Below are 11,980 nucleotides of genomic sequence, written 5' to 3'. Positions count from 1 at the left end.
GATTAAGTCCTTTAGTTTCTGTTCCATATTTAGGCCTTTGAGTACACAGAAGAAAAACCCATGCTCATGGTGACCTACATAATCCAGCAGAGTGCCTAATCACACCTACATGAGGAGGCTGCCTGTGGTATCAGTGAGGGAATGCGGGCAATAGGAGACCCCTGCTAGTGCTCTGTTCTGAAGGCTGATATGAGTCACTTTTGCTCTCTGGAAACAGAGAGCCTCATGTAACACAGCTTCCACAGAGCTGAGTACCAAGGTCACAGAAACTGATTAATCTTTTAAAATGTATTTATCATTTGCTATTTGTTTTTTTCTTATCGTGGCACTCACTTCAGGGTGACTCAGGGTGAGCTTCTGCAAACTAGAGGCCAGCTGATTTCAGCCATAACTATGCATGTGCTCTATCATGAGGCAGGGCAACCAGTGACTCCAAAACAAAGAGGTATATCATGAAAGGTGAGTTTAAAAGAACCAACACCAAGCAATGAAAATCATATTGCTCAGCATCAGCAGTGAAATAATTAGACATCTCTTCAGGATGGATTTATAGACTAGTACCATTCACAGGCAGAAGCAGAACATGCTGGAGAGGATGCTTTATAAATGCAAAATTAGTAACAGTAGTCCTAAAAACAAAACTGAGTAAGGAAGCAGAACCTGAGGAAGCACAGAAAAATGGCACAGCTGCCATGAACAGACCAGATGTGGGTTGATCTAGGGTAACTCTTCTCAGAGTTTTCTCCTTGCAGTAGGATGCTGGAATAGTCTTTGGTCTTTCTGAATGAGGGTGCACATGCCAGCATCTCCCTTGGTGCCTGCCTGCATTGAGGGCACAGAATAAAACAGGAAGAGAGCTTATAGGCATGCTTGGTCAGAGCGAGATGGTATTTTAAAGCCAGGGGTGTCATTTTTGGTTACAAAAACCCTCAAAACTCGAGAAAATGCCTTTGACAACTGGTGTCAGTGTTGCTTGTTGTGAGAGAGGTTTCTGAATGTGCCCAAGGCAATGGGTCTCTTTGCATTGTCACATCCTCTCTTCTATCTACTGGAGACTACTGAAATTCAGAGATAAAGAGCTGAAACAAGAGGATCACAGGTATTTATACACAAATGAGCACCACCAGGCATTTCAGGTGGGATTTTGAGCCCCTGTGCCTGGCGTGAAGCCCTGGCTGCCTGTTTTGCTCAGATTACATCTAAACCCTTATTTTTGAACCTGCCTACATCCCGACACGAGTGACACCTGCAGCTGTGGCCAGGACTTCAGTGGCCTCAGGGCTGGAGCGTGGGGGAACAGTGGGTTGAGTCACTGAGTCCCGCCTGTGGAAAAGCCACCTCGTGCCTCAGTTTCCCCTTTTTTTGTGACAATGCGGGGGGCGGCTGCGATCCCCCGGCGGGATGCTCTTGACCCGGCTGGCGGGCATCCGCGCCCCGGCACGGCTGTCGCCAGTCCTGCCGAGCCCCCACCGGGGCAGGGCTCGGGGAGCCTCCCCGGACCCGTGTTCTGCCCGGCGGGGGTGTGTAGCCGGGCGTTGTGGGGCGGCAGCCGAGTCCCCCGGACGCCCCTCAGCCTCCTGCTGCCTTCAAAGGCCGCCGAGGGGCCGGCGGCGGGAGGGACGGGGGCACCGCCGAGGGGCGGCGGGGAGCGGGCGGGGGCCGGGGAGGAGTCGGCCCCGGGGCGGGGGTCGGGCCGGGCCGGGCCGGGGGTGGAGCCGCGGGCTGGCGGGTCGGGGCGAGGGGGAGCCCTCCCCTTCCCTTCACGAGCGAGCCGGAGCCGGGGAAGGCGCCTCCGCAACTCCTCCTGCCCCGCCGGTGCCGCCCGCAGCATGGTGAGAGGGGTCGCCGGGCGGGAAGTTCGGCGGCGGCGGCCGCCCCGCCGGCCCCGGCCCGGCCCGCGCTCACCGCCTCCCCGCTCCCTCTCTTGCAGATCTGGAAAACTCTCCCGCTGCTCTGCGCCCTGCTGGCCGCCGCCCGCCTGCGAGCCGAGGTAGGCGCGGGGCCCCGGCGGCGGGACGGGGAGTGGGACGGGACGGCGTGGGGACAGCGGGGGCGCCGCGGCACCCGCAGGGGAGCAGCCGGGACCGGGGAAAGTGGCAGCCGGGGCGGAGAGGGAAGTTGCGGGGCCGATGGGCGTCTCGGTGGGGCGAGGGGCTGTGTCCGCGCCGGGGCCGGACCTCTGCATCCCGCCACCGGGATGGGCTCCCCGGGGCAGTCCCTTTACCTCCCTCCCTCCTTTTCTCCATCCCTCCCTCCCTCCCTCTCTCCCGCGCGCTCTTTCCCTCGCTCTTATTTTCTTCCTTTCTTTCATTGTAATGACATTGAAAACCTTTGAAAGACCCCAGCTGCAACCCCCCCCCCAGCTCTGTTGACAGAAAACAAACGGTGCCTGCATTCCCGATTGCGACGGTCTCCCTAAAAAGTGAAGTCAGAAACAAAATATTTGATAATTACGGCAGGGGAAATGTGGAAGTGATTTGAGGAAAATGAACTCAAGCTGGGCTGGGAAGGGAGGCCGAGCCTGCCTTCGGAGGAAAGCGGTTCCACTCGGGGGGCAGCTCGTCCTCCCTCCGTGCATTTTTCCTCTCTGCATATTTCTCCCAGATGGTGAGACCCACCCTAGAGCATCGCAGTTTGGCTCCACGGAAAAAAAAAAAAAAAAAGGCATAAACACGTCTGGTTCCCTCTTTCTGCCTCCCACCCGTGAACTGTGCTGCCCGGGTTATGGTAAAGAATTGGATTTAGAATAGAGCCCATCGCTGTTGCTCTCTGTCCCTGAGCAAAGCTCTGTGTGAACTCCCTGCAATGGCCAGGAGGAGATGTGAGACAGGAGGAGCAGATGTGAGACAGGGTGGTTGTTAGCTGAGAGCTCTGGTCGCTGCTGTCATGAAAACCGAAGGGAGTGGGAATTAGCTGTAGTATGGACCAGCATTTCACATCTGCCTGTACATGATAATATTGTAATACACATTCTTCCCAAAGTGTGACATACTTATGTAGTGAGTGTTTCCATGCATCCTCTCCAAAGATATCCTGAATAAGCTAAATCATGTTTATTCATTTTCTTAGGAACCCTAAATAAATCTTAATCAGTTCTGGTCAATATGCACCAACACCTCTGTAGGAAAGAGGTGCACAGCATAAGAAAAATTATAATAACAGCTAAATAATGATGACACTGGTCTGAGTAAAGCCTTCTGGGACCAGTAACCCAGAGAAACAGCCAAAATATGTCTGGCCCTGCACTTGTGATTTCATTGGTGTCACTAACATTGTCAAAGTGCTAAATCCTGCTTTTTGCCTAATGTTCTCTAATTTGTAGTACCTGGATAGCTTCCCAGATGTAGGTACTGTCATGTCTCTGTGTCTCACCTGCAAACTGAAAGTAAGAAAAAATGTACAGCCATCATGTTCAAACTTGGTTTTAAAGGCCAATTCATGCTTGAGTGACTAAATGAATTATTATGACTGGCTTCAGAGACAATGGTCCAAGTGACAAATCAGTGAATGTTTTGGTTGGATTCCAGTCTAAGTTCAGCAAAACTTGAGACTGATGACTGCGGTCTTAGTCCGGTTTCAGGGAAAATGGACACTTCAGGCAACTTTTGTTTTGGGGTTCAGTTTGATTCCTGTTTGCTAGTGGCTGCCAAGCAGTGAATATCAGTTCAGTCATGGGTAGCATCCCACTCTCTGGCATATTTAGACCTTCTCATTTTCTAGGGAGTGGGATGTGCTTGAAGGTGAGCTGCTTGTAATTCAGAGACAGCTTTGATGGTTGCCCACTTCTAAATGTTTCCTGTTACTACTCTACTGCATACTGGCATTCAGTAAGGTTAGTGTGACATTTTCCTGTGTGGTTTTCCCTTTCCAGATTTTGGAAGCGATAACCCTCTCTGTGCCTTCTGTTTCTGCTGCAGCTTGCACTTTGTCCCTTTCAGTATATTCAGAATATTAACACTGAGCCTTAAGGTTCTAATCCTTTTGTTAGCAAAACTCTGTGTTGTACTGGGGTTCTTGTACAACATTCATTTCTACAACATTGTTAGGTGCATAATTAGAGTCCTTAAAGAAAGAAAGAAATTGTTTCAGTAAATGTTCCTGGCATAACTTCATGCAGACTGGAAAATCTGAGGCATGCCAGAACTTTGGAGCTTTTCTTGGCCTGGTTCAGCAATAGTCACAAGAGCAATAGACGGTGAACTGTACTTCTCGGATGGAGGCCAGCCACCAGCTTCAGACAGCCCCTTTTATCTCTCTCTTCCTGGGTCAGACTCAATGAGGTGGCTGTTCACTTGTATTAACAGGGATGCTACAGATGTGAAGTTACTCATATTCTCAGCTGGGGCTCCCAAAGCATATGGAGTGATTTTTGGGAAGCATCCATCGTGAAAGAGGAAAAGGGAGAGGCTTGAAATGTCTGTTAAATGTATTAGAAGTCCATCAGTTGTTCACATCCTGCTGGAGTAAGTTACCTAGTTAACACTGGAGAGGAGTCTAGGTGCTATTTGATTCTGCACATTGAGGTCTGAAGGGTGGTGTGTGGGACCACTTCCATACCAGCATCATTGTGTGTTCCACTAGGTTATTTGCTTCACAATAAAAGTGACAGGTTTTCTTGTTTTCATTTTCACTTAAACCTCATTCAGAATCTTTGAGAAAGTGGTTTTCACCATAAATTTTAGATGTTAGCAAGGAGGTTTATGCCAGCATGAGTATATTGGTGTGAGCTGTGGATACAAGTCCTTTCTTGAATCCAGCCTTGCCAAGAGGAGAGGTCACTGACCTGGCCTGCCTTCTGCTCCTTGCAAGTTTTCTGGCTATTCAGAATAATCTCTGGGGCCTGTAGCTGTTCTTCTGGAATAACCTTAACCCATTTCTGGCCAAATGAGCCAGTCTTTGGAAAAAATTATGTGTAAATCTTTTGACCTGACTTGTCTCATTTTGGCTAAAAAGTGCAAGCAGAGGAAGGCCAGAGTCTCTTGTGAGATGTACAGACAGATCTGAGGCACTATAACACCTGAGCAGCACAGTGATGACAAATATCTGGAGGCAGATTCACAACCTTTTCTAAAAGCATGGTGTTTGCAGTATCTACATCTGCTGTAACTTTGGGATGATTTTTTTTCACCTGACCTCTGTTTCCCTCTATGTCATTTTTCTATATGAAGAGCTGAAAAGGGATGTTAAGGGGGAGAGAAACAGCAGAGGTTTCTGTTTGCTTAACTCGCCTAAGTGCTTCCTCTTGATCCGACTTGGCTGCTTTTTCTTGTAAGGAGAGCAACTCTTCACCCTTTCCAAGACTTGTGCCCTTTGCCAGCAGAGTTCTTGTGTGCACTAGGGGATTTGGAGCTGGGAATTCAGATGGTCTTCACAGGACTTGGTGTACTTCCTTCCACTGGGCTGTTCACACAGTGTGGCCAGCATCAGGAGCTTGCCTTGGTCAAGCTTTTCCCATGTTTTTGCAATGGACAAAACCTAAAAAACTGATGTCTTAATAAATCAAACAGATTAAATTTAAATTGAGATTCCTATGTAATTGCATAACTGTATTTGGCTCTGAAGCCATCATTTTAAGAAGCCTGACTTTTGAAATTAAATGACAGAGACTTTTCAATGGTTCAGCCCTGCTTTCACTGATAATTTAGCCAGGACAATGGACAGAAAAGGCAGCATGGTTCCAATGATGTGGGTAACTGAGGCTGTTTTTAACATGCACTGGCTTTGTACAATACAACACAGCAGTACCGCATTCATCGCATTCATAAAATAATTTAATAAAAGTGACTTCCCAGGTCTAGTCTAGCAATCACATCTTCAGTGGAAGGAAAGATTGCATCTATTTTTTTCCTTGATCTGGTTTTGGAGTGATAGGTGTCTTCCTTCTTGAAATCCTTCCCTTGAGTGCCAGACCAGGTGTTGCTAGAGCTATATCTCAAGACAATAAGCACCTTTTAAATGGGGAGGCAGGGAAGAAATGATTCTTCCATGGGAACACAGCAAAGGCTCATCAGTGCAAAGCCTATTTTTTAAGGTGCGTGCTGTGCCACCAGGCAGCTGCTGTGCTGCAGATGTCCCAGGAGTTGGAGTCTGGGAGATGGACCAAGCAGTTCTGCCCGAGGCACCTCACTGTGCTGAAGTCACTGGCCAAATGCCCTGTATAGGAGTGTTTAAACAACCTCCCTGGTATTCTGAAGGGGCTGTAACCTTTGAGCAGCAGCATGTGTGGCACTGCAACAGACGCGATGTCATGTAGCACTTACATGTGTGTGGCACCCAAATGTTGCTCCTCAGATGGAGCTGCTGTCAGAGCCGTGCTGCTCTGTGCAAACGCGCCAGTGGCTGAGTGAATGACTTTATCTGCCAGAGTGCAAATTCCTTGCCGGTAATTAACAGGGGGCTGCTGCTGGGGGCTGCCGAGGAGGCAGCTTTGCTCCCAGCACAGGAGGAAGGGACTGGCTGAGTCTCCTGTTGCATTTTCCAGCTGCTGTTATTGGTACAGCTGCTTACCCATCGGGAGGCTTCAGAACACCTTTGATCTTTCTTGTGTGGTGTTACATGAGCTGGGGAGTGTTTCTCTTTGTACAGAAGAGAGTTTGTCACGAATCTCGGCCAGATGTCTCTTCCCAGACTGATGAGACTCCCATTAACCAGGCTGTGTTTCCGCCACATGTCCTGTGAGCTAGATGAGATTGGTTCCCAGAAATGCTTTGTTTACCTGGGTTGCATCAATCTTTGCAGGGAGGCTGGCTTCTGTTCTACTGTGATAGCTATGCTAATCTGAGAATAACCAGCATTTCCTTGGAGAGATTTATCTCTCACAGCGTTGTCTCTGAGTTTAGCAAGCAAAAAGACCAGTCTGCTGTTGTGCTGTGAAACGTACTTCCTTCTCTAGCTGCATCTGGGTGGTGACAAGGAGTTATACACATCTGGACTTTACCAGAGTTTGGTAGGTTTTGCCACAATGGTGTACAGTTAGGTGTGAGCTGGTTAGAGCAGGGGTGTATTTGCTCTCAACTGTGGGGTTCTGATTGCAAATCCTCCGCAGTTAAGTAAGCAAATGGCATAACAAGTCAAGAGGTGTCCATTAAAGCAGAGATGACTGTAGTACAAGCAGCAACTGTGTGGCATTTTCTTGCTACTTTTTCTCAAATGTGCTTCCATAGTGATCTGGGCTGAAGACAACAGGCAGCAGTAACGAGTGGCTGTCCCTTCTGTGCCTTGCAAATTAGCTACCCAGAAGTGAAGTTCATATAAGCTGCTGTGAAATTTTGCTATTGTGCTGTAATATTGTCACTCATTACAGTGTACCTTTTGGTTTTGGCGTGGGCCCTGTGGTTGCTTGGGGCAGTGGTTTAGATGAAGGCTGCCTGTAAGAGTTGATGAAAAGCAAATTCATACTCCAATCTGCAAATGTGAAATTACTTGCTGATGTCTGCACCTTGTTTGGAGTGAATCAGGAGGCCTATAAGCTAGAAACAAATTGGAGGCTCCTCTTGGACAAATACCTTGGAAAGAGCAAAGGAGTTGGGGTGGATGACTGGAGAGGAGTTTAGTATCTTGTTAACTCCAGCTGGAAGTGAATCCCATATTTCCACTGTTTGACAGCTAAACAGTGTTTTCCTTGGCTGTACCCTCTCAACTGCTATCCCAGAGATGGACCTCTAACCACTTTCTGAGAATACCTTAATGCTGTGTAATGGACCTCATAGAACCCAGCTTTTCTTATGCCTTCTCCTTAGTCCTTCCCTTTTGCACTGCAAAGAGCAGCAAAGCAGTTTGAAGGAACAGTGGAGAGAAACAGATAAAAACACCAAGACAGAGCCACTGTGTTTCACTTGCAGGAAGAGAAGATTTGCACACCCTATGCTCCAAGCATAGAAGGGCTGTTTGGACAGCTATTTGCTGGTTGTCCCTAGCCAGTGCATGTTCCTTCTGATCCCATCTTTGTTTCTTGCTTAGAGTCCTGAGACAGGATCAAGAGACCTTGGGAATATGAATACTGGTAGAACTTTCAGTGCTTAATCAGCTTCTTCCCAACAATGAACAAGAAACAGTGATTTGAAGATTGTTTTATAGCCAGAAACAAATTCTTTAGTTTTGTATCTGTGAGGAAACCTGGAGAGGTTATGGAAAGACTTGCTGTGGAGGTACCCATGGCAGTAGTATGACTCAAAACTGAAAAGGTCTTAAGTCTTACAAGTCATGGAAGGGGAGCAGAGGATATTAAAGTCTTTGATAAGAAGGGAAGCAAGAGTGGGGTGACAGGAGTGGGCTGGCAAAGGTACCTGCCTCTGATGGAGAGATATACTGATGAACCTTGTCCTAACGAAGGAGCCCAGAGCCTGGGTGTACTTCCTGCCATCCGAAATGCTATCCTTGCCTGCCTTTTCCTTGTCACCCTACTGCAATGGGTGAGATATTTTTGGGGCTTGAGTGTCAGAGAGTCAGAACAAGGAATTTCCATCGATCCACCAGGATGGGCTTTGGCAGGCACTGGCCAGCTGATAAGTTTGCCTCCAGTGCTGTGTTGTCCAGGGATGGTTTTGGCAGCAGAACCTGTTGCTGTTTTCCTGACAATGGATCTGGAGGACTGTTCTGGGGAAGGTGCCCCTCCATGCTAGAGCAGCCCCTGCCATTTGAGCACTGGTAATTTTTAGCCCGAAGCCAAGAGCTTTCCTTTTGCATGATGTAACTCCTTGCATATGTACTTCTTGCTGCTCTGGGACTTTCTTTCCCCTCCTGGTTTTGGCCGTATTTTCATGTTTATGTTCAAGGAAGCTTAAGTATGAGGGATTGGAATTGTTGTTTCGTTTCCTATATGTAGGAGGAAGCGATTTCATTGGGGAATTTTTGCAATGTCTGGATCATTTAGTTGTCTGGGTGAGTAGAATTCCTCCGGGATAACTGTAAAGGTTGTGACCGAGCTCTGGTCTGCAGTTCATGCATTCAGACCCAGAGCTCTGGAAAATTAAGGTGGCAAGGGACCAAGCATTCATGTGGGAGGCATTGCCTTCAGCTTGGCAGAAAAGCTGTGGTGTTCTTGTGTGAGGACAGCATGTTTGCTCCATGATGCAAGCTCTGGGGTATTCCAGTCCTAAGACAATGCATGCCACATGAGTAGTATCAGCCTAATCTTTAGGCAGTTCTCTCCCTCTCCAATTGCTCTCTGGATGGATCATGGAGAAGTCAGGCTGTAGCAGAGACTCAGTTTTTCACAAAGCTCTTTTTCTGTCATCCCCAGGACTGGGGCTTGGACCCCTTTGAAGAAGATGATGTGTAAGGGTAAGGAGGAGCAGGTTAAGAAGGGAGTACTTTTTTATTCTTTACTTGCTCAGAAAAACAGACTGTTTTTTCTACAGGGTATCACTGCATGCCCTGGGATTAGTAGGTGCTTGTACAAACCATAGCCATTAGTGTCTTATCAAATCCAGTTTTACACATCCCTGATAAGTGATGTCCCCCCTTCCTGTTCTCTGAAAAATGATACTATGCTCTGGACTATCTCAGAGTTAGTAAGTATATCTTCACAGTCCTCTTCTGTTAGCAAGTAGACTATGGTCCTAATTACACCCCTGTGTTCATTGATAAACAGTGCCTCCCCCATGTCATTGTACATTATACACATTGTACATTATCTCCACCTTTTACATGTAGGCAGTTTATGGGCCCCCTCAGCTCAGTGCTTAGCACACCTCTTTTTACCTCCCTGTAGCTGCCTTCTTCCTGTCAATGCAGGAAAAGGAAACAGACATGTATGCGATCTGATTCTCTGTTTGGTGTTACCTTTGAACCTTGTCAAACAACTTTTAAACTAAAAAGCCAGTTTCAGTCATGTTTAGTGAAGCATATTAATTTCTTTCAGGATACAGTGTTGCTCTAAGTTTTGTAAAAGTAGGTGCGGTGCTGCAGTACTTGCTGCCTTACTAGAGGAAACAGCTTGAGTGTGAGATCAGCTTCTGCTGCAGGCCAGAGAAGCAATTTATGAGCATTCCCCAGCGATTGTAGTTCATATCTTCATAGCCACTAAATGCCATCAGCCTCAAGACAGAAATCTGCGGGAAGCAGTTTGTAGAGCAACTTACGGTTGCTCAACTTTGAACTTGGTGCTTTGTCTTTCCTCTTTGGCACTCAGAGCTGTGTGCAGACCCCCTGGAGGATGTCATGGAGGAAACTGAGCCTAAGCATAACTAATCAAGGGGCACAAAAAGTGGTTTGTTACACCTCATGTGCATCCACACCCACGCGCACAGAACCACTGTGCCCAATCCTGTTACTTGCCGGTAACTCCTGCAACCCAGACCTGGGATGGGACAATGGAGGCTGTAGCAAAATTTGCAGCCAATGTGGATTATTTGTGGATTTCCTGTCTTGCTGGGTGAATGTTAAATCTCACTGTGGTATGTGAAAAGCTTGAACTCACACAGTGCCAGTACCGTGCCTGGGCTGCTCCTGGCTGTGTGCACGTGAAAGAGATGGAAGAACAGCTGGATGTTAACTCCTCCTCACAAATCACTGCCAAGCTCCTCTGCAGTGCAGCAGCACACATCCAGATGCTGGGGTGAGTTAGGCCATCCTGGCTGCAGATGCAAGGTCAACAGTAAACCAGCATTAAACAGAGACAACTATTTGAGGTTTTGTTTCAGGTTAATATTTATTTGCTATGGGGTTTTGGCAGGGTGGAGGGACTACAGCAGACTGAGCATCTGTGGTTCAAACACTTTCAGAGCCTGTGAGCATCAAGAAAATGCAAACAGACTGTTTGTAGACCAATTGTCCTCACTCTTAGCATGATGCCATGATTTGTATGTAGGCTTTGGGCAAGGCATCCTATTCCTCTAAGACGTGGTGCTCACATCTGTAAAACAAGAAGAATGATGGTGCTGTGCCTCATAGCAGGGTTTATAAGGCTGAATGCATTCCTGTTAAGAAAATTTTAAAAGCTCTCATGTAGAAGGTGCAGCAGGCATTGCTGAGGATCATTTTCCTTGCCAGCAACGATAGCAATAGTAAGAAAAATGGAGACAAAATGTGGACCAGGGGGTGATACAGCAATTTCTAGCCAGCCAGTAAAGATGTGCAAAAAGGGCTTAATATGGGCCACCTTCAAGTTGTGAGACAATGGCTCACAGATGAAGAGGTGGTTGAATGTTTTGATGAAGCCAAAGAGAGAAAGAAGCAAGTCATAAAGTGGGAGAACTGGGGTGTGTCAGAGGGGATTGTACTTCTGGGGTATATTTGCTCTCACAGGAAAGTAGTAGCACTTCTTCATCCTCTAGTATCTCAGAGGAAAAAAACTAGAGCTCTGCTGTAAGGGGAGCACTTGACATTATGGCAATGTAGATTTCCCAGGGTTCTGGTTCACCAGAGAACCTTACACAGGGCATAATCCCTTGCTTTCCCTGACAGGTCTGCCAGAGGTTGACAAGGGAGAGAAGATGGGTTAGTGATTTCCATTGGTTGTCATGGAAACTAATGGAAATTACTTTTTTTTTCTGTCTGTCATATATGAAGATTTTGTTAAAACAACTCTGAAGGATTTTTTATTTTTCTGTTTTGTTTTTAACACTTTAATTGCTGACTTCTGCTGTTCAAAAGTATTTTGTTGGCAGAATTTTGTCAGGGAAGTTTGTATATAGTTTTTGCATGCTATAAAGTTTGTATTGGGGATGAGCATCTGAAGGAGCATCTGAAGCTGCTGGTCGATTCTGTGTTCTGAGCTGCTTTCCACTCTGACAGCTTCTTCAAGGTACCCATGTGACCATTTTCTCACTAAAAGGCTTAAAGGTAAGATGGCAGGTAGCCTGAGTGTTCTGTTTCCCATGTAAATGGTAAGCAGATGTTAGCTACTCTGAAAAAACACAAGGTGGGTGAAAGGGGGCTGATAATGCCAATTTATCAGCGAGTGAGTTGTCAGGCTTGCTGACATAGTGATGGTAAAGAGCTTAGAGAATTTCAGATTAGAGGTGTGGGTGTAGCACAA

General features: G+C 47.2%; 1 protein-coding gene across 1 annotated transcript in view; it reads left to right on the top strand.

Annotated features, from left to right (window-relative positions):
- Nucleotides 1-1,730: 1,730 nt before the first annotated feature.
- Nucleotides 1,731-11,980, top strand: part of FSTL1 (follistatin like 1) — a 52,224-nt gene continuing 41,974 nt past the window's right edge. Inside the window, exons 1-2 of the mRNA XM_021549021.3 lie at nt 1,731-1,832; nt 1,931-1,990. Coding sequence (XP_021404696.1) covers nt 1,830-1,832; nt 1,931-1,990 — 63 coding nt within the window. The 5' untranslated portion in view covers nt 1,731-1,829. The remainder of the gene's footprint in view (nt 1,833-1,930; nt 1,991-11,980) is intronic.

Source organism: Lonchura striata, chromosome 2, assembly GCF_046129695.1.
Source record: "Lonchura striata isolate bLonStr1 chromosome 2, bLonStr1.mat, whole genome shotgun sequence".
NCBI lineage: Eukaryota > Metazoa > Chordata > Aves > Passeriformes > Estrildidae > Lonchura > Lonchura striata.
This window is presented reverse-complemented; position numbering and strand designations above follow the sequence as displayed.